Here is a 23,534-nt window from a genome sequence, read left to right as displayed (position 1 = left end):
TTCTATTTAGTGAGCATATGCTGTATTATTAGTTTCAGGGGTAGAAATTAATGATTCTTCAGTTGCATATAACACCCAGGGCCTGCAGTTTTCTTGTAGTGTCCTTATCCAGCTTTGGTATCAGGGTAATTCTGGTTTTGTAAAATGAGTTTGGGAGTATTCTTTCCTCTTCAGTTTTTGGAAGAGTTTGAGAAGGGCTAGTGTTAATTCTTTAAATATTTGGTAAGATTCACCAGTGAAACAATCTGGTCCCAGAATTTTCTTTGTTGGAAAGTTTTTGATTACTGATTTAGTCTCCTCACTCAGTATCAGTCTGTTCAGATTTTCTATTTCTTCATGATTCATGTTGTATGTTTCTAGGAATTTATATATTTCTTGTAGGTTGTCTAGTTTGTTGGCATATAGTTGGTCATAGCAGTTGCTTATGATCCTTTTTATTTCTGTGGTATCAGTTGGAGTGTCCCCCTTTCATTTGTAATTTTATTTATTTGGGTCTCTCTTTCTTCCTTGGTTAGTCTTGCTACAGGTTTGTTGATTTTGTTTACCTTTTCAAAGAGTCAACTTTTAATTTTGTTAATCTTTTTTGCTGTTTTCCTGCTCTCTATTTTACTCATTTACCAAATAAATTGGCCCATGAATGAAGGGAAGGCCTTGCAGAAGGACCTTGCTACACAACCAAAAGTATATACTGTCAGTCTTCCTCCTAGTCCGCCCCCTCCCCCGCAAAGAATCTCTGGTCGTTTACCAAGGTGGTTGTGCATGGGGTTGTACTTTTGGGGGAATTAGTGTACACTAATTCCACTGAACTGATAGGAATTTCTGGAGATGTTGAAAACACCACTGTGACTCACTAGTCAGAATAAGGCTTTCAGATGATAGGTAATGGATGGCACTTTGGCTCAGGTCCATCTCTACAATGGGTCTAGTGGGTCCCCAAACACACTTTGTGGTTATTTCTCTAGTTCTGGAATGTATAGTTGGAATAAACATACTCAGCAGCAAGCAGAATTCTCACTAAATACTCCCATCATCAAATAGAAGTTGTATGTATGAGTGCATTCCCACAGGTTCTAATGCCATAAGTAAGTTTCATGGGCAGTTTTCCATTGCTGCTATAGCAAATTACTACAAATTGGGTGGCCTAAAACAATACGCATTTATTATCTCACAGTTCTATAGGTCAGAAGTCAGGTATACTCAGCTGGGTACTCTGCTTAGGATCTCATAATGCTGAAATCAAGGTGCCAGGTGCCCTGATCTTTTATCTGTAGTCTCTGGGTGAGAATGCACTTCTAGGTTTATTCAGTTGTTGGCAGAATCCATGTATTTCTGGTTGTAGGAGTGAAGAGCCCTTCCTTTGGTGGTTGTCAGATGAAAGTTGTTCTTACCTGCTAGAAGCCAGTGCATTCTTTAGCTTGTGGCCTTCTCTGTCTTCAAAGCTAGCAACTGGGTGTCAGGTCCTTCTCACACTGCAAATTTCTCTGAGTTCTTTTTCATCTCTCTGACTTCCTCTTACGCCCCCCTCTTCTGATTTTAAGAGTTCATGTGATTACACTGGATTGACCCAGATAATCCAGGTTAATCTCCCTATTTTAAAGTCAGCTGATTAGTAACCTTAATTACATCTGCAAAGTTCCTTTTATCTAAAATACCATTATTACTGGTGTGACACCAGAGGACAAAGGTCATGGGTGCCAGAATTCTGCTTGTCCATCCCTCCCTCCCTCCCTTATTTCTTCCCCCCATATATATATATTTTTTCTCTTCTTCCATTCTTCTACCATTCAAAATAGTATATGTTAATAGTAGTTAACCATATATATCGGTACTTAAATTAGAGGTATAACCATCACCCATTGGTGAGAACTCTAACCTCTTTTGGAGAGAAGATTGGTGTATTTTTAGTTGTATGAGAGATAATTGCGTCATGTTAGACAGAAAATAAGGGTAGTTTGTAGAGGTGTGCATGGATACCAAGTTGACCTTGAGTGGACTGGGATAGTGTACTTTCTGGCCCAGCTAAACTATAACTACATTTCTGAGAATTCCATTCCCAATATAAGATTGAGTTAGGATTAGTCACAAGAGAAATTTGCATAAAATTTGGTTGTGGGAAGTGAATCAGCAGCCACTGTTTTATACTCTGAAGGTCAGCGATGTGCCCAGGCATTATGGCAGCCTTCATGCAATGTCAGTATCTGATAGTTCATTAGATGGCATGGGGTGGCACCTCAGCCCACATACTCCCTGACCTTGCCAGATCTTTTTTAGTTTCTTCATGTCCTAGGCCACAGTAATGAAAGGCGCCAACTTTTCTACATGTCACTCTTTTCATCAAGGTTGGAGGCAGTTGTTAAACTTAACATTTATTACGTGGAGCACAGAGTACTGGATGATGAGTCAAGGCAACAATAGTGGTGAGTGGTGGTTCAGCAGCAGACCACCAGAGAAATCAAAAGAGAAGTTTACTTATAAGTACGGGAGGAAGTTCATGGCACACTTCAGAGGGGCACACAGAAGGTCAAGGCAGAAAGAGAGACAGGACCTGGGGTACATGCCTTTTTTAGGGTCCTTGAGTGGAGTGTTTTAGGGTTCCTGGGCTAGGGCCAAATTGATCAGTTCAAACTAAAAGAGCAGGAATTTGGTAAGCGCCATGAGTCTTATCTAAGGGGCATATAAGGCATACAGGCACTAGGAAGCAGAGGACTTGATCCCAAGGGCTGTTGGGAGAGACCTATCAGGAACTTACATTTGCTTGTGACTTTGTGGGATGCTGTATAGGGCATTGTACTTCCCTAAGGGAGCCTGTGTCAGTTTAAGGTCCCTGCAGGCCACTTGGCCAAACAAAATGGATGTTGAGGCAGCAATACCATGGACTAGCTTAGCTAAATGCTTGACATGGTGATAGACAGACACATGTTCCATTGTCTGTGTGTCTCCTCACGGGTTCCAGTCTGTCCTCATGTGTTTCAGTTTGTCTTTGTGGGTTCCAATTGCTCATTATGGTTTTTAGTTCTCTCATATGTCATGTCCAGTTTTCCTTCCCAACTGCTGGCCTGACTTCTAGCAGCTTTAGGCCAAATGTCAGAACCGATGTAACAGCCTTATATAGCCTTCTCTAATAGCTTCTATAATAGCATAAGGTCTAATCCCTACAATAAATTATTTCCTGACTGATCCCAGAGCAATAAAATATCATTTTGGAAAAGTTCTCAGCCACTGTCTTTTCAAATACTGTTTGTACCCCATCTTTTATCATCTCTACTTTTGGAACTTTAATTTTATGTGTATTAGAACTTCTTTACCCCCAGGTGCCTTAATCTTCTGTATTTTTCGTGTATTTGTTCATGTGTCTGTTTCATTCTTGGTATTTTTTTCTGACCTATCTTTTGTTTAACATATTTTTTTATTTTTTTAATTGATCTCCTTTTAAATAGTTCTCTACTGAAATTCTAGTCTAAACATTTTAAGGATATTTATTTAGAAGTCTGTGTCTGATATTTTTCTTACCTATATTTGCTGAAGATCTTTTTATGTTGTCCTCCCTCCCTCCCTTCTTCCTTCCTCTTTTAAGTAGGTTCCATGCCCAGCATAGAGCCCAACACAGGGCTTGAACTCACTACCCTGAGATTAACACCTGAGCTGAGATCAAGAGTTGGACACTTAACTGACTGAGCCACCCAGGTGCCTCTGTTGTCCTTCTTTCTTTAGGCATTCACTAATGTGGTCTCCTCTCCTGGTGTGCCCAGTTGTTTTGCTTGAGTGCCAGACATTGTTTATAAAAAGTTTGTATAGGTAGTTTGAGGCCTTGAATTACATTATGTCCTCTCAGTTACTCTGACAAGTAACTAGGTGTATTAGCAAATCCTATTCACCTTAATTTAGTTTGATGTACTTAAATGGTTCAAAGCTAGGATTCAGTTCCCCAAAAGCAGTATATTTCTGGATTGTGTTTATTCCTAGGATGTAGCCTTGGAAGGTCCCAAATCAAAGTGTATAGTGTTTATCAGATTACCCTTCTCACTTTTTTGTCCTCCTAACCCTGCAAGATACAGGAAGCCCTCCTTTTTATCCCAGTCACTTCTAGAGAAAAATCATTCAAATGCCAAGTTATGTCTGTTGATTTCCTCTCTTATTTGGATCTTGGTTCCATACTTCTTCACTGTTTATTGGCTCCCTGATGCCTTCATTTAGATTTTAAAGAACATATCCAGCTTTTTTAGTTGTTGTTACCTTTAGCTAGAGAGAGGTAGAGCAGAATTTTTGATGGGGTAGCTGTCACTTTCCTTCTTCTCCACCCCTGCAACCCTGTGTGTATTGTGGGGTTAAACTTGTCTCCCCCTTCCTTATGTTATGTGAAAGTTCTCAGTTGCTCACCATGATGTGCCTTTTTTTTGTTTCCTCAGAATTACTGTCAGCTGACAATTGGTGGTACTAATATAATTGAGGTATATAAGATATGTATTCGGGAAGAGGCAAGAAAGCTGTTGTGCAGCTATGGGAAAGCAGGGATGGGGTCCTGGAAGATTTCTTTAAGCATTAGTGCAGTGAATGTGGATTTAGACAAAGTTGCATTGACTAGGCTTCCTAACAGGCTTTCTCTATAGAATGATAGAGAAAAGGGGGATGTGATTATGGTGCTGGGATATAAAACAAATGACCTGGAGCAGAGAGAAAGCTGCTTGAAAATACTAAGTCATAAGAAGCCTAAATTGGACAATCCATGTAGAGTGAGCCTACTGCATATTCATCAACAACTGTATATTCCCAGATTAAAGGAGTGATGGCCAAGAAAGACTTGCTTTTTTAATTCCCACAGATGTGTAGTCAGTCACTTAAGCTAACTCCTTTTCATTCTTCTCACTCCCTTTTGTTATCTACCCCCTGCCCCAAACCACCACCAAGAGTACATACAGATGAATGGGACAGGAAGAAGTAGAAAAGGGAGAGAGAAAAAAAAAAAAATCACAGCTCTTCCTTTGCCTGAAGTTCATAGCAGGTGGATGAGAACTTCACTTGAGTTTGGTGAGAGAGTTTTGAGCTGAACTAAACTAATAATAATATTTACATGTGATTGAATATACAAAAGAAGGTTGAAAGGAAGTGGGGAAAAAATCTAATGTGGCTAGAGAAATGATTAGAAAAGATAGAGGCACCATTAAATGGCAAACTTTAGCTTTCCATTCTCACTTGAAAGCAAAGCCAATATCATTTCTTGGTTAAATTGTTCTATTAATCCTTTGGCTGTATCTAGACTGATATTAAGTCCATCTTTCATTTTCTTTCAAGAACTTTATTTGATTGTTTTGATTATCCCTGTTCTTGTATTAAAACATCATATTCTTGGGGCCCCTGGCTGGCTTAGTCAGTAGAACATGCGACTCTTGATCTCGGGGTTTTCAATTCAATTCCCATGTTGGGTGTAGAGATTACTTAAAATAAAATCTTTAAAAAAAGGCAAAAACATATTCTTGTTACATGGATATTAGTCCTCCCTTTATTTCTCTAAAATTCTGAAATATATTTGTTTTGTGATTCTTTTCTGATTGTTCTGTTGCTCTGTTTTCTTGGATGCAAGTTATTCTATTTGTCAGCTTTATTGGATTCATTTGTTGACATTGGATGATTTCTGATTTCTGGTTGTAAGCTCATCTACAGAATACTGTTCCCAGTGTCTTGATTTGTGATAGTTCTCGATATGGTGACTTCTTGTCTGTTTGTTTCTTCTGGGTGTGTCTTACAGCCCCTGACCAAAGAGAATTTCCTTTATTATTTTTAATGTGGTTATATGTTCATTATTCTATATTTTATATTATTAAAATATGATTTCTCCAGGTTTTATATTGAGAGAAATTAATTTCTATTATCTGGAAATGAGTGTAAATTATTTGACATATAATATCTAGACCAAGTATAACACTGTTTCTCTTAGCAAATCAGCAGGTTTCTCTCATAACCTACTTTCAGAACAGAACACATTTGAACTGTTTTTATTTTATTTTTATTTTTTTAAAGATTTTATTTATTTATTTGACAGAGAGAGACATAGCGAGAGAGGGAACACAAGCAAGGGGAGTAGGAGAGGGAGAAGCAGGCTTCCTGCTGAGCAGGGAGCCCGATACGGGGCTCGATCCCAGGACCCTGGGATCATGACCTGAGCCAAAGGCAGACACTTAAGGACTGAGCCACCCAGGCACCCCTGAACTGTTTTTAAAAGACCCAAATCTCCTAGTTCTAGCATAGAGCATTTAATATGGTAGCTAATTACAATTACTTTAGAAAATATACATGCAAATGGACAAAGAACCTGCCAAAATGGAAAATACTAATTTTTTTAAGGTGGTGAACTTATGGATGACTTTTTCTCTTTTGACTTTCCAGAATTTCTGTATTATTATATTATTTTTTTTAAAGAGGACATAATTTTTGAGTTTATATTCTAAATAACTTAAAAAAATCCTACCACTAATACAGACCCCCAGTAAAGTACCCAGTTGCCTCTAGGATAAAGTTAAAACTTCTCAACTAAATATCTCCAAAGCTCTTCACAGATCTGTTCTCAGATTGCTTCTCTTACCTCCTTCCATTTTCTTATGCTTCATTTAGTCCAGTCTTGTTCCCCACCCTTGACGCAGACACTACTAATTTCTGCTATGTTTTAAGGATTGAAACACATTTTTGCAGGGTCATTTTTCTAGGTACAGGATACTGGTTCTTTTGGTCCATTGTTTTGCTGAGTTTATTTGGGATCCTGGCTGCCTACTGTACATTGCTGGTGGTGAGTAATATTTCATTGCAGTTGGTGAGTAATATTTTGCATTTCTCTTACTCCTTTCTGAGTAGCCTCGTGAAGTGCTCCTGTCTGGGATAGTATCCAATAGGTGCTGAGAACCTTCATAAAATAAGATCACTCTTGTCTTGGCAGAGTTGGGGTTTACATCAGCTACTTGAATCTTAGGCACAAAGGATGGATGAAGGAAAGAAAGGCTTGTGCTATTAGAGGATCTGTCTTACAACCTTCCCTTTTAAAGGGTGGCAGAACATCCTTTTTTTAATCTTGTTTCATAGCCTATTTTATGGTTCAATGTTGTTATTTTCAACACTCCAGATTCACATTAGCAGTACCTTTACATATTGAACTACCTCATTTCATATCCTGTCTCGAGAGAATCAGTCTTTCTGGGCCTTACAAATTAAATTAGCTAGTTTTTTAAACCTATTCTAATGTGCAAATGCACATTAGTCCTCTAGTCCAGGTGCAGAGTACATTTTATCAAGTCTTTTGGCAAATAGTGACCCTGTCTCTGTTGCCTGACATACTAGTGTAGTGTGGTATGAGAAATTCAGGCCAAGCAAGAGAAGTCTGTAGAAGTGGAAAGCTATGGGAGGATAACTTTCAGGTAATGGGAGTTTTTCAGTGCCCACTTATCCATAGGACGTATATATCTTTCTCTGATTTCACAGTTCCCTGTCCTTACTGATTTCCTTTCTGGTAAGAAAACCCCAACCCACCAAATCCATTGCCATTTGCATTTTTTCAACAAAATTTATTAATCACTGTATGAGTGCTAAGTACTGAGTATACAGTGATCAACAAAACATGCAGTTTTCATTTTCATGCAGGGCACTTCAAAGAGATAGGTATGAGATGTATAGTTATAAAAGTGTCTTAATTCAATGAATGTTAACTCTAATAGGACAACTAACTCATAGACAAAAATAACTAACACAAGCAGAACATTACATTTGTCATTAGAGAAGCCTTAAAAAAGTTCTGTATGGGTTCTGAGAAGGAAGAAGTGACTTTCAGCCAAGAGGATTAAGTAAGACTTCTTGGAAGAGGTGGCACTGATGTATGATCTTGAAGGGGTGGTAGATTTGGACATGTGTATATGGGGATGGGGGAAGAACATTCCAGGCTGTGGGAACATTATGACAAAGGTGGAGAGACAAAAATACGGAGTGTGGCTAGATAACAGGGCAGGGTCAGTTCTGTTAGCATGTAGGGCATAATGAAGAATAATGGGGAACATAGCTAAAAAGATAGGCTTGTGACAGATTTTGGAAGGTCTGGAAATAAGGCTAAGACATTTGGCATACATCAGATTTCTATTTTAGGAAAACCATCCTGGAAATTGTGGTGTGGAGGGTGGCTGTAGGCAGGGAGGCTGGTTAGAAACTTCTTTTTAATGGGGAAAATGCAGATGAAGGATGTGCTCTTGGCCAAACTCTGGCCACTGACTTGTACTGCTTTTATACACAGTGAACATGAAATGGTATAGCTAGCTTCTAAGGTGGGAATGAGTTCTAGTGTCCAACAAGGCAATATATTATAACTACAACAAAGTTTCTACTCTATCCTACTTCTTTTTGGGTACATACAGTGGCAACAACAGTGCACAAAGAGGAAGACCTGAGTTCTATTTCTGTTGTTAGGTTACTTCATAACCTTGGTCAAGTCATATAACCCTTTGAGCCTCCATTTCTTTTCTTTCAAATGCGAATGATAATATTTAATAAAATGGTATTTTATGGGGCTGGATAAAGAACAAATGAAATCAGATACATAAAATTATTTTGATAAAAAGATTAAGAGCTTTATACATTCCAACTCTCATTAATATCCTGAGCATCTAAGGGTTCTAATTTTGTTTAGATTAGATTCAAATCTGATTAAGATTTATTGACTAAATATCAGGTTAACAGCAGTAGTTAACAGTTGTAACAATGGCACCGATTTCTCAAGAAAGAGCTTTTAAATAACCCATTGGAAGGGCTGGCCTCTGCCCTCTTTTCTCTCACAAGTGTGTCTAAGTAATACCATGAATACAGTTCATCATGGGGAAAAGAAATTGGTAGGAACTCAGGAAGGATATCAGTGTGGTGATTGTCATGAGACTCCAGAGATGAGAATAATTCTTCCTGGGGGTGCTGGTGAACGTTACAAATAGAAGATGACATTTGAACTGCCTTTGAAGAAGCATCAGTGGCATGGGGAGGGAGAGCTTCTCAGGCAGGGGAGCATCATGGCAAACTACCAGAGGCTGCAAAGTGCAGGTATAGCAAGAAGTGAATGTAGTGCTAGACTGTGAAAGGAATTTTGAGCTACAGAACAGTGCTTTGCCTAGCAACTTGGTTATTTCAAAATAACCTCCTTTTTCTTCTTTGCTTTTCCAGGTACTTGCATTTTTGTTGGTTTGGGAAGGGTATGAACCAAACCTGCACTGGTGTCATAAGGTAGGACACTGAACCTTTGTAGGAGCTTTTGGGCCAGGACTGAATGTGCCTCTTAGGCACTCAGTGTTAAGTAGAGTCACCCTTTCTTTCATTGTTCCCCTTAGAAAGAAGAGATCTGTTTACACTGTTTTAACGGAAATAATTAAATTTCTAACAGATATAACATTTACTGAAGGAACTGAACGCAACCTTTTTTTTTTCACCCCTCCTTGTTAAACTCACGCTGTGACTGTTCTTCCCATCACATCTTAGGCAAACTCCATTACTTTCTCAGTCCTTTATAGTCATAAGAACATTCTCATTTCAGTCATTAAAAATTTCAGTTCATTGTAATAACCCAAACTTCAACATTATAAGATTTTTTCCTCTCCTTATTTGCACTTAACCCAGGCCTGGAAACCTGCAATGATAGCGAGAGCATGATGGTCCTTTTACCTCTCTTTTCACCAGAATAGGGCACAGGGGAAAAGGAGATAGAATAAACGAACACAGTTGCACAAAGAGGGGTAAGAGGGTCATCTGGGGTTGATGCTGTCAGGACCAGATAAATGTACAATTGTTGGCTTTTTATCCAATAGGCTTTTTCTGTGTGTATTTTCAGAGACCCTTCTGCTGAGAACCTTGACTACACCTTTCTTGGTGGAGTCAGTGTCTGTCTTCCTATATACCCGGAAATTTCTTGAGGTCTTTTTAACCTTCCCTTAGTTTGGAGCCCCCCCCCCCCTTTTTTTTAAGATGTTATTTATTTATTTCACAGAGAGAGAGACAGCAAGAGAGGGAACACAAGCAGGAGTGGGAGAGGGAGAAGCAGGCTTCCCGCCGAGCAGGGAGCCCGATGTGGGGCTCGATCCCAGGACCCTGGGATCATGACCTGAGCCGAAGGCAGACGCTTAACGACTGAGCCACCCAGGCGCCCCTAGTTTGGAGCCCTTTAAAATGACTCCAGAATGGTGTCTCTCAAAAGATCTGAATCTGTTCCACAGAAAACAACATCTTTGCCCCATCTGTGGACATGCAGCGCATTTCCAAGATAGCCTCCCTCATTTTGTTCTGCCATGGGCTTGAGCACCTCCAGCCACAGCCTCTTGCCTTTCTGTAGACTTTTTTCAGGCATGGTTTGATACAATATTTTGTTTTTCCTTAAACCCAGGAACATATCAAACTCTGAGTGGTCCCCTTAAATTTCTTCTTTCTCAAATGAAAAGTATGAACTGGAAATGTAAATTTAAGAGTTATTAGAATAGATCGAAATTGAAATAATGAGATCTTACAGGGAAAGAATATAGATTGAGAAGTGAAAAAATAGGCCTTATTGAGATCACCATCTGTTTTGGAGTTGGGACACCATGATCATATGGTCACTACCAAGAGTCATGTGAAATCTAAAAAACCCAGATGAATAGACAAAAAGCAAAATCAGACCGATAAATACAAAGAACAAACTGATGGTTGCAGGGGAGCAGGGGTAGGGGGTGTTGGGCAAAATGGGTGAAAGGGAGCACGAGATACAGGCTTCCACTTGAGGAATGAAGAAGTCACAGGAATAAAAGGTACAGCATAGGGAATATAGTCCACGGTATTCTAATAGTGTTGCATGGTGACAGATGGTAGTTACACTTGGGGTGAGCATAGTGTAACATAGAGAATTGTAGAAAATGAAAATGCTGATTTGAAAAGATATATGAACCCCTGTGTTTATCGTAGCATTATTTACAGTAGCTAACATATGGAAGCAGCTCGTGTCCATCAATAGATGAATGGATAAAGAAGATGTGGTATACATACCTAATGGAATATTACTCAGCCATAAAAAATGAGATCTTGATATTTGCAACAATGTGGATGGGCCTAAAGGATATTATGCTAAGTGAAATAAATCAGAGAAAGACAAATACCATATGATTTCACTTGTATGTGGATTCTAAAAAACAAAACAAATGAACAAACAAAAAGCAGAAACAGACCTATAAACACAGAGAACAAACTGGTGGTTGCCAGAGGGGAGGGGGAAGGGGATAAGCAAAAAGGGGGTAATTAAGTGGGGAGTGGACGGTATAGCTTCCAGTTATAGAATGAATAAGTTACAGAGATGAAAGATGGTATAGCATAGGGAATATAGTCAGTGGTATTGTAATAGTGTTGTATGGTGATAGATGGTAGCTTGAGGTGAGCATAACATAATATATAGATTTATGCAATCACTATGTTGTACACCTGAGACTTTTGGAACATTGTGTGTCAACTATATTTCAATTAAAAAAAACACACTCCACATTTTAAGTCCCAAGAGCAGAATGTATCCTAATATAGAAGAGGAAAGACATTTTTATGAGTAGCTGCATTTAACAGATTCACATTTCTCCAAGAGAAAATGTTTTATATGTACCTTCTAATTGCCTGTATCCTTTGAATCATAAATAAGTTTGGTGTTGGGTAGATCATAGAATCCTATGCGATTCATGTGAGTCTGATGGACCTGGGCAAAGTAAATTGAAAACCTTCTGGAAGGATTCAGTATTCAAGATTTCCTGAAGAACATTTGTGATTCATGGGAAGAGGTCAAAATATCAACATGAACAGGAGTTTGGAAAAAGTGGATTCCAACTCTCATGGATGACTGTGAGGGGATCAGGACTTGAGGGAGTAACTGCAGACATGGTGGAAATAGCAAAAGAACTAGAATTAGAAGTGGAGCTCGAGGATGTGACTGAACTGCCATGGTCTTATGATAAAACGTGGATGGATGAGCAGTTACTTGTTATAGATGAGCAAAGAAAGTGGTTTCTTGAAATGGATATTCAAGAAGATGGTGAAGATGCTGTGAAGATGGTTGAAATTACACAAAAGATTTAGAATATTACATAAACTCAGTTGGTAAAGCAGTGGCAGGGTTTGAGAATATTGACTTCAATTTTGAAGGAAGTTTTACTGTGAGTAAAACACTGTCAAACAGCATCACATGCTATAGAGAAATCATTCGTGAAAGGAAGAGTCAATCAATGCAGCAAACTTCATTGTAGTCTTATTTTAAGAAATTGCCACAGCCACCCCAGCCTTCAGCAACCACCACCTGATGAATCAGCAGCCATCATCACTGAGGCAAGACCATCCACTGGCAAAAACATTATGACTCACTGAAAGCTCAGATGATGGTTAACATTTTTAGCAATAAAGTATTTTATTTTTTTTTTTTTTTTTAAAGATTTTATTTATTTATTTGACAGAGAGAGACACAGCGAGAGAGGGAACACAAGCAGGGGGAATGGGAGAGGGAGAAGCAGGCTCCCCGCAGAGCAGGGAGCCCGATGCGGGACTCGATCCCAGGACCCTGGGATCATGACCTGAGCTGAAGGCAGTCGCTTAACCAACTGAGCCACCCAGGCGCCCAGCAATAAAGTATTTTAGAATTGAGGTATATACATTGTTTTTTCTTCTTTTTTTTATTAACATAATGTATTATTTGTTTCAGGGGTTCAGGTCCGTGATTCATCAGTCTTACACAATTCACAGCACTCACCATAGCACATACCCTCCCCAATGTCTATCACCCAGCCACCCCATCCCTCCCACCCCCCTCCACTCCAGCAACCCTCAGTTTGTTTCCTGAGATTAAGAGTCTCTTATGGTTTGTCTCCCCCTCCGGTTTCATCCTGTTTCATTTTTCCCTCCCTTCCCCTATGATCCTCTGTCTTGTTTCTCAAATTCCTCATATCAGTGAGATCATAAGATAATTGTCTTTCTTTGATTGGCTTATTTCACTTAGCATAATACCCTCTAGTTCCATCCACGTCGTTGCAAATGGCAAGATTTCAATTTTTTGATGGCTGCATAATATTCCTGTGTGTGTGTGTGTGTATGTATATGTATGTGTATATATATGACGTCTTCTTTATCTGTTCATCTGTTGATGGACATCTAGGCTATTTCCATAGTTTGGCTATTGTGAACATTGCTGTAAACATTGGGGTGCAGGTGCCCCTTTGGATCATTACATTTGTATCATTGGGGTAAATACCCAGTAGTGCCATTGCTGGGTTATAGGGTAGCTCTATTTTCAACTTTTTGAGGAGCCTCCGTACTGTTTTCCAGAGTGGCTGCACCAGCTTGCATTCCCACCAACAGTGTAGGAGGGTTCCCCTTTCTCCGCATCCTCGCCAACATCTGTCATTTCCTGACTTGTTAATTTTAGCCATTCTGACTGGCGTGAGGTGGTATCTCATTGAGGTTTTGATTTGGATTTCCCTGATGCCGAGCAATGTTGAGCACTTTTTCATGTGTCTGTTGGCCATTTGGATGTCTTCTTTGGAAAAATGTCTGTTCATGTCTTCTGCCCATTTCTTGATTGGATCATTTGTTCTTTGGGTGTTGAGTTTGGTAAGTCCTTTATAGATTTTGGATACTAGCCCTTTATCTGATATGTCATTTGCAAATATCTTCTCCCATTCTGTTGGTTGTCTTTTGGTTTTGTTGACTGTTTCCTTTGCTGTGCAAAAGCTTTTTATCTTGATGAAGTCCCACTAGTTCATTTTTTGCTCTTGCTTCCCTTGCCTGTGGGATGTTTCTAGGAAAAAGTTGCTGTGGCTGAGGTTGAAGAGGTTGCTACCTGTGTTCTCTGCAAGGATTTTGATGGATTCCTGTCTCACATTGGGGTCTTTCATCCATTTTGAGTCTGTTTTTGTGTGTGTTGTAAGGAAATGGTCCAGTTTCATTCTGCATGTGGCTGTCCAATATTCCCAACACCATTTGTTGAAGAGAATTGTCTTTTTTCCATTGGACATTCTTTCCTGCTTTGTCGAAGATGAGTTGACCATAGAGTTGAGGGTCCATTTCTGGGCTCTCTATTCTGTTCCATTGATCTATGTGTCTGTTTTTGTGCCAGTATCAGACTGTCTTGATGATTATAGCTTTGTAATAGAGCTTGAAGTCCAGAATTGTGATGCCACCAGCTTTCTTTTTCTTTTTCAACATTCCTCTGGCTATTTGGTGTCTTTTCTGGTTCCATACAAATTTCCATTTCTTTGAAAAAAGTTGATGGTATTTTGATAGGGATTGCATTAAATGTGTAGATTGCTCTAGGTAGCTTAGACATTTTCAAAATATTTGTTCTTCCAATCCATGAGCATAGAACATTTTCTATTTCTTTGTGTCTTCCTCAATTTCTTTCATGAGTATTCTGTGGTTTTTTGGAGTACACATTCTTTGCCTCTTTGGTTAGATTTATTCCTAGGTATCTTACGGTTTTGGGTTCAGTTGTAAATGGGATTGACTCCTTAATTTCTCTTTCTTCTGTCTTGTTGGTGTATAGAAATGCCATTGATTGCTTTTACTTTTTTTGAAATTTTTTATTGTTAGGTTAATCACCATACATTACATCATTAGTTTTTGATGTAGTGTTCCATGATTCATTGTTTGTGTATAACACCCAGTGCTCCATGCAGAATGTGCCCTCTTTAATACCCATCACCAGGCTAACCCATCCTCCCACCCTCCTCCCCTCTAGAACCCTCAGTTTGTTTTTCAGAGTCCATTGTCTCTCATGGTTCGTCTCCCCTCCGATTCCCCCCCTTCACCCTTCCCCTCCTGCTATCTTTTTCTTCTTTTATTTTTTTAAACATATATTGTATTATTTGTTTCAGAGGTACAGGTCTGTGATTCAAGTCTTGCACACTTCACAGTGCTAACCATAGCACATACCCTCCCCAATGTCTATCACCAAGCCACCCCATCCCTCCCACCCCCCACCACTCCAGCAACCCTCAGTTTGTTTCCTGAGATTAAGAAATCCTCGGGCGCCTGGGTGGCTCAGTTGGTTGAGCGACTGCCTTCGGCTCAGGTCATGATCCTGGAGTCCCTGGATCGAGTCCCACTTCGGGCTCCCTGCTTGGCGAGGAGCCTGCTTCTCCCTCTGACCCTCCCCCCTCTCATGTACTCTCTCTCTCTCTCATTCTCGCTCTCTCAAATAAATAAATTAATTAAAAAAAAAGAATTCCTCATATCAGTGAGGTCATATCATACATGTCTTTGTCTCATTGACTTATTTCGCTCAACATAACATCCTGCAGTTCCATCCACATCGTTGCAGATGGCAAGATCTCATTCCTTTTAATGGCTGTATAGTATTCCATTGCATATATATACCACATCTTCTTTATCCATTCATCTGTCGATGGACATCTTGGCTCTTTTCACAGTTTAATGCCATTGATTTCTGTGCATTGATTTTATATCCTGCCACTTTACTGAATTCCTGTATGAGTTCTAGCAGTTTTGGGGTGGAGTCTTTTGGGCTTTCCACATAAAGCATTATATCATCTGCAAACAGTGAGAGTTTGACTTCTTCCTTGCTGGTTTGGATGCCTTTTATTTCTTTTTGTTGTCTGATTGCTGAGGCAAGGACTTCTAGTACTGTGTTGAATAGCAGTGATAGTGGACATCCCTGCCGTGTTCCTGACCTTAGGGGAAAAGTTCTGTTTATCCTCACTGAGAATGATATTCGCTGTGGATTTTTCATAGATGGCTTTTATGATATTGAGTTATGTACCCTCTATGCCTATACTCTGAAGAGTTTTTTATCAAGAAAGGATGCTGTACTTTGTCAAATGCTTTTTCTGCATCTATTGAGAAGATCATATGATTCTTGTTCTTTCTTTTATATTTATTTTTATTTATTTATTTTTTTAAAGATTTTTTAAAAAATTATTTATTTGACAGAGAGATAGCACAAGTAGGCAGAGTGGCAGGCAGAGGGAAAGGGAGAAGCAGACTCTCTGCTGAGCAGAGAGCCCAGTGCGGAGTTCGATCCCAGGACCCTGGGATCATGACCTGAGCCAAAGACAGCCGCTTAACCAACTGAGCCAACCAGGCGCCCCTGTTCTTTCTTTTATTAATGTATCACATTGATTGATTTGCGGATGTTGAGCCAACCTTGCAGCCCAGGAATAAACCCGACTTGGTCGTGGTCAGTAATCCTTTTAATGTACTGTTGGATCCTATTGGTTAGTGTTTTGGTGAGAATTTTTGCATCCATGTTCATCAGGGCCATTGGTCTGTAATTCTCCATTTTTGGGATCACAGTAATGCTGGTCTTATAAAATGAGTTTGGAAGTTTTACTTCCATTTCTATTTTTTGGAATAGTTTCAGAAGAGTTAGGTATTAATTCTTCTTTAATGTTTGGTAGAATTCCCCTGGGAAGCCATCTGGCCCTGGGCTCTTGTTTGTTGGGAGATTTTTGATTACTGCTTCAATTTCCTTAGTGGTTATGGGTCTGTTCAGGTTTTTTGTTCCTTCCTGTTTCAGTTTTGGTAGTTTATACATCTCTAAGAAAGCATCCATTTCTTCCAAATTGTCTAATTTGCTGGCATATAGTTGCTCATAATATGTTCTTATAATTGTATTTCTTTGGTGTTGGTTATGATATCTCCTCTTTCATTCATGATTTTATTTATTTGGATCCTTTCTCTTTTCTTTTTGATAAGTCTGGCCAGGGGTTTATCAATCTTATTAATTCTTTTTTTTTTTTTTTTTAAAGATTTTATTTATTTATTTGAGAGAGAGAGAATGAGAGACAGAGAGCATGAGAGGGAGGAGGGTCAGAGGGAGAAGCAGGCTCCCCGCCGAGCAGGGAGCCCGATGCGGGACTCGATCCCGGGACTCCAGGATCATGACCTGAGCCGAAGGCAGTCGCTTAACCAACTGAGCCACCCAGGCGCCCAATCTTATTAATTCTTTCAAAGAACCAGCTCCTAGTTTTGTTTATCTGTCTACTGTTTTTTGGTTTCTATTTCATTGATTTCTGCTCTGATCTTTACTATTTCTCTTCTCCTGCTGGGTTTAGGCTTTATTTGCTGTTCTTTCTCCAGCTCCTTTAGGTGTAGGGTTAGGTTTTGTATTTGAGACCTTTCTTGTTTCTTGCGAAAGGCTTGTATTGCTATATACTTTCCTCTTAGGACTGCCTTTGCTGCATCCCAAAGATTTTGAACAGTAGTGATTTTCATTTGTTTCCATGAATATTTTTAAATTCTTCTTTAATTTCCTGGTTGACCCATTCATTCTTTAGTGGGATGCTCTTTAGCTTCCATGTGTTTGAGTTCTTTCCAACTTTCCTCTTGTGATTGAGTTCTAGTTTCAAAGCATTGTGGTCCAAAAATATGCGGGGAATGATCCCAATCTTTTGGTACCAGTGGAGACCTGATTTGTGACCCAGGATGTGATCTATTCTGGAGAATATTCCATGTGCACTAGAGAAGAATGTGTATTCTTTGGGATGGAATGTTCTGATTATATCTGTGAAGTCCATCTGGTCCAGTGTGTCATTTAAAACCTTTATTTCCTTGTTGATCTTTTGCTTAGATGATCTGTCCATTTCAGTGAGGGAGGTGTTAAATTCCCCAACTATTATTGTATTTTTCTCAATGTGTTTCTTTGATTTTGTTATTAATTGGCTTATATAATTGCTCCCATGTTAGGGGCATAGATGTTTAAACTTGTTAGATCTTCTTGTTGGATAGACACTTTAAGTATGATATAGTGTCCTTCCTCATCTCTTATTATAGTCTTTGGTTTAAAATCTAATTTGTCTGATGTAAGGATTGTCACCCCAGCTTTTCTTTTGATGTCCATTAACATGGTAAATGGTTTTCCACCCCCTCACTTTCAATCTGGAGGTGTCTTTGGGTCTAAAATGAGTCTCTTGCAGACAGCATATCAATGGGTCTTGTTTTTTTATCCAATCTGATACCGTCTGTCTTTTGATTGGGGCATTTAGCCCGTTTACATTCAGGGTAACTTTTTTTTTTAATTTTATTTAGTTTCTGACAGAGACACAGCAAGAGAGGGAACAGAAGCAGAGGGAGTGGGAGAGGGAGAACAGGCTTCCCGCAGAGCAGAGAGCCCAGTGCAGGGCTCGATCCCAGGACCCTGGGATCATCACCTGAACCAAAGGCAGACGCTTAATGACTGAGCTACCCAGGTGCCCCCAGGGTAACCATTGAAGGATATGAATTCAGTGCCATCATATTGCCTGTAATGTGACTGTTACTGTATATTGTCTCTGTTCTTTTCTGGTTTATGTTACTTTTAGGCTCCCTCTTTGCTTAGAGGACCCCTTTCAATATTTCTTGTAGGGCTGGTTTGGTATTTGCAAATTCTTTCAGTTTTTGTCCTGGAAGCTTTTTATCTCTCCTATTTTCAGTGACAGCCTAGCTGGTTATAGTATTCTTGGCTGCATATTTTTCTCATTTAGTGCTCTGAATATATCATGCTAGTCCTTTCTGGCCTGCCAGGTCTCTGTGGATAGGTCTGCTGCCAATCTAATGTTTCTGCTGTTGTAGGTTACAGACCTCTTGTCCCGAGCTGCTTTCATAATTTTTGTCTGTGAGACTTACAAGTTTTACTATTAGATGTTGGGATGTTGACCTATTTTTATTGATTTTGAGGGGGGTTCTCTATGCCTCCTGGATTTTGATGCCTGTTTCCTTCCTCATATTAGGGAAGTTCTCAGCTATAATTTGCTCCAATATACCTTCTGCCCCTCTCTCTCTTTCTTCTTCTGGGATCCCAATTATTCTAATATTGTTTTATCTTATGGTATCACTTATCTCTTGAATTCTCCCCTCGTGATCCAGTAGTTGTGTTTGTCTCTTTTTCTCAGCTTCTTTATTCTCCATCATTTGGTCTTCTATATCACTAATTCTCTCTTCTGCCTCATTTATCCTAGCAGTTAGAGCCTCCATTTTTTTTTTACTATGTTATGTTAATCACCATACATTACATCATTAGTTTTTGATGTAGTGTTCCATGATTCATTGTTTGCATATAACACCTAGTACTCCATACAGAATATGCCCTCTTAAATACCCATTACCAGGCTAACCGATCCTCCCACCCCCCTCCCCTCTAGAACCCTCAGTTTGTTTTTCAGAGTCCATCGTCTCTCATGGTTCATCTCCTCTGATTTCCCCCCCTTCAATCATCCCCTCCTGCTATCTTCTTCTTTTTTTTTTTTTAACATATAATGTATTATTTGCTTCAGAGGTACAGATCTGTGATTCAACAGTCTTGCACACTTCACAGCGCTCACCATAGCACATACCCTCCCCAATGTCTATCACCCAGCCACCCCAACCCTTCCACCCCCCACCACTCCAGCAACCCTCAGTTTGTTTCCTGAGATTAAGAATTCCTCATATCAGTGAGGTCATAGAATACATGTCTTTCTCTGATTGAATTATTTCGCTCAGCATAACATCCTCCAGTTCCATCCATGTCATTGCAAATGGCAAGATGTCATTCGTTTTGATGGCTGCATAATATTCCATTGTATATATATACCACATCTTCTTTATTCATTCATCTGTCGATGGACATCTTGGTAGAGCCTTCATTTTTGATTGCACCTCATTAATATCCCTTTTGATTTCAACTTGGTTAGATTTTAGTTCTTTTATTTCTCCATAAAGGGATTCTCTAGTATCTTCCATGCTTTTTTGAAGCCCAGCTAGTATCTTTATAATCGTCATTCTGAACTCTAGTTCCGACATCTTACTAATGTCCATATTGATTAGGTCCCTGGCAGTTGGAACTGCCTCTTGTTCTTGTTTTTGAGGTGAGTTTTTTCATCTTGTCATTTTGTCCAGAGGAGAATAGATGAATGAGAGAACAAAATGCTAAAAGGGTAACAACGACCCCAGAAAAATATACACTAAACAAATCAGAAGAGACCCAAAACCAGGGGGAATAAAAGGAAAAAAGATTTTAAAAAAGGAATCAATAAGATAAGAAGTTGGTTGAAAAAAGAAAGAAAAAAATTTTTAAAAAAAGGAGAAAATGTGATCAGGTGGGAGACTAGAACAAAGCCATACACTAGATTTAGGGTATATTTTGGTCTGTTAAAAGAAACTGTATCTCAAAATTTTAAAGAAAGAAAAACTTACATTGAATTTTTCTTCTTTCCTTTTTCAACCAACATCTTGGGAGGAGCCTAGAACTCAGGGCCCCACTCCTCAGTGAGCCCTCAGAGAAAAGCAGTCCATCACTCCTGTCTCCCCAGTCTCTGGCCGCTCTCCGAGCTCACCCGGCTTGTGACTGAGCATTTCTGTCTCTGGCACATGACCCCGTTTGGAGTCTCCAAACCCAGCAGATTCCTGCAGTGTTTTCCCGTGCCACTCCTCCTGGGGGAAGAAGGGGAGTCTCCCCAGATCTGCCGCTTGTTGGGTCCCGGCTCGATGAACAGCGTCCCGAATGGGCCGCAGGTCACGGTTTATGACAACTCCGAGCTGAGAGCCCACTCCTCAGCTCCGTCTTTTTAGTTGGCTTCCCTGCTTTGATACATGGGAGTTCTGCTGCACTCAGGCACCCTTGGTCTTCATGTGACCCCAAGGGTCCTGAGACCACACTGTCCCAGTGAGGGTTCCATACCCCGCTTAGCCACTGGAGCAATGTCCGTCAGTGGAGCAGACTTCGAAAAGTTCCAATTTTGTGCTCTGCTGCTCTATCACTTACTGGTAGCCGGCTGACGGAGGCTCCCTCCCCCTGCGGTGTATCTTCCTGAATATCACCTCGGATTCACTCCTCTGCATGTCCTGCCTTCCAGAAAGTGGTTGCTTTTCTGTTCATAGAATTGCTGCTATTCTTTTCTTCAATCTCCTGTTCAGTTTGTAGGTGTTCAGAATGGTTTGGTAACTATCTAGCTGAATTCCTGGGAGCAGAAGAAATTTAGGTCTCCTACTCCTCCACCATCTTGCTCCTCCTCCCTATATGTTGTTTTTTAAGATATAATGCTATTGTACACTTAATTGACTATAGTATAGTGTAAGCATAACTTTTATATGCACTGGAAAGCAAAAAATTCATCTGTGTTGCTTTATTGTAATAATGGCTTTATTGTGGTGATCTGGAACTGAATCTGCAGTCATGTCTGAAGTGTACCTGTACTTCTTCTTTTTTGTAATGTCCTTGTTGAATTTGGGCGTGAATGTTTTGTTGGCTGTGTAAGACAAGTCAGAATATGTTCCCTCTTTGTCTATTCTCTGGAAGAGTTTGTTAAGGATTGGAAATATTTATTCCTTAAGTGTTTGGTAAATTAGCCATTTAAGCCAGCAAAGCTTGGAGGTATTTTATGAGAAGGTTTAATTATGGATTCAATTACTTTAATAAATAGATTATGGAAAGGAGGTAACTAAACACTCTTTAGAGGGCAGTACAGATGTAAAAAAACTATACATTTAAGGAGATAAAGTTGTGTTTTCTTTGTCTCAATGTTTTTTTCTCTGTGAAGTGTGTAGTATTCTGGCAGGCAGATTTTTGTTTCCCTTTGTTCAACAAATATTTATTGGCCGCCTACTATGTGCCAAACATTCTGCAAGGCAGTAAGGATATAATCATAAGCATCATCCTTGATATCATGAACATTATAGTCTGTTGGGGAAGGCATACACTGAAAAGGCAATTACAAAATACTATTTATTTGTGATTGTATTGAGTCATATAGAAAAGTAGTGAACGTTTGTAATGGCCACTGTTGAAGCTGGGTGAAAGGTGCTAAGCAATGTTAAGGGCACAGTTGAGCCTGGAGATTATAAATTAGTAAAGGCATCAGACCACATAGCTGGGTCACTTTTTTCCCAGCCATGCTGTCCAGCAAAGACTTATTTATGCACGGAAAAGCTAAGTGGTTAGATCCATTCCATATTGAAGATTTGCAAGATGGTTAGAGTAAAAGGATGAGGAAATGAGGTTGCTGACATCGTTGGGACACATATACAATTCCCAAGAACAGTTCTGATTCAGTCCTAGTGCCTAGAAGTCAGGAGATTCTTTCTGTTTCCCCAGATCCTGGTTCTGCTAGTGATTCTGATATGCTCATTTTTTTTGTGGATTTTATGCAAGTACTGGCAAGAAAAGTGGCTGACAGCTGGGCTGTCACTGCAGGTAAGCATCATCCTATAGGTGTAGCGCTGTCTGTCTAGATGTATTCAGCCTAACTTTTGGCTTTCTCCCAGATCTTTGCTCCCTACGTGCACCTGAGCAGCATAACTGTGATGGTTATCCTTTCCTGGCCTGTAGGCTTCTACTTGATCCATTTAGAACAAGAAGGTATGTCATGTGGTAGAATCTTACCTTTTTCTTTGAGCTTTGACTTTAGCTTGTATTCTCTATTAGCAAAATGCGAGTTTGGTAGATTGCCACCAGTACACCTCTTTGAAATTCATTTAGCTTTTTACTCCTACATGCTCTTTGTGGTCGAACTCACAACCATATGTGGCTTGTCATAGCATTTCCCTAGCCATTTCTTAAGAGGGATTCTTCTTCTAGAAAAATAAGAATTTTTTCTATGTTGTTATAGATTGTCTGGGAATGGATTAAGGGTGGGGTGAGAATAGAGGTACATTTTAATTTTATTTGACCAGAGTGATTGTACAAGTCACATTAAGTTTAGTTTGTATCAGATATTACTAGTTTCAACTAATGAACTTATGATAGGTCCAGATATCCCTTGTTCCATCCTAGTAATTCAAAGCAGTCTCCCGTGAGTCCCTGACTCACAGCAGAAGCAGAAATGTCTGCCTCAGCCACTGATTGCCTCTCCATTCCTAATATGGAAACAAAAGAGAATCAGAGCTGTATACTAAGTCGTTTTGAGAATAAAATTTTCTCGCAGCACCTTTACTAAAAAAGTAGGATCTTCCTTTCTTTACTGTCTCTCTTTTTACTCTTGGTTAAATAAGTAGTGTTTGCTTCCTGACTTGTGGGAGGATGCAGGCAAAAGAAAGACTGGATTGATACTTTTGCTATTGTGTGCTTGTACATGCGTGTATGAGTAAGTGGAAGTAAATTTTAGGCAATATTTCTGGGGCAGGATCTTAAAAGAGATAGTAATGAACTCTTTTTCATTTCCTAAATTTTAGCTAGAATCAGAAGATACAAGATGACATATTATGACAGAGAAAGAACCAAGAGATGTAATATACTCACAAAGTTGAGAGGTTAGAGCTGGATATCTAGATTTGCAAGTGATTGGAGCATAAGTGGTAACTTAAAAATATGCAAATGTGTAAAATTCTCAGAGGTCTAAAATAGTAAGTGTTGGGGGAATGACCAGTGATAACAGATATTGTGGACAGGCTATGTCTGTGGGTGGGTGTGTAGGAGAGAGAGAAAGAGGAGCAAATACCTAATATTTATTGATTACCTATTATGACTCATTACTGTTATATCAATTCTATGAGGTAGATTTTAGTAGCAAGAAACCTCCATTTTTCAGAATGAAGAAAATGAAGATGCAGAGAGGTTAAGCAAC

General features: G+C 39.5%; 1 protein-coding gene across 1 annotated transcript in view; it reads left to right on the top strand.

Moving 5' to 3' along the window:
- GDPD4 (glycerophosphodiester phosphodiesterase domain containing 4) overlaps window positions 1–23,534 on the top strand; it is a 70,793-nt gene that overhangs the window by 9,120 nt on the left and 38,139 nt on the right. Inside the window, exons 3-7 of the mRNA XM_044919776.1 lie at window positions 6,685–6,778; window positions 9,178–9,237; window positions 22,067–22,165; window positions 22,237–22,330; window positions 23,143–23,220. Of these exons, the coding sequence (XP_044775711.1) occupies window positions 6,685–6,778; window positions 9,178–9,237; window positions 22,067–22,165; window positions 22,237–22,330; window positions 23,143–23,220 (425 nt within the window). The remainder of the gene's footprint in view (window positions 1–6,684; window positions 6,779–9,177; window positions 9,238–22,066; window positions 22,166–22,236; window positions 22,331–23,142; window positions 23,221–23,534) is intronic.

This window comes from Neomonachus schauinslandi, chromosome 11 (assembly GCF_002201575.2).
Source record: "Neomonachus schauinslandi chromosome 11, ASM220157v2, whole genome shotgun sequence".
Lineage (NCBI taxonomy): Eukaryota > Metazoa > Chordata > Mammalia > Carnivora > Phocidae > Neomonachus > Neomonachus schauinslandi.
This window is presented reverse-complemented; position numbering and strand designations above follow the sequence as displayed.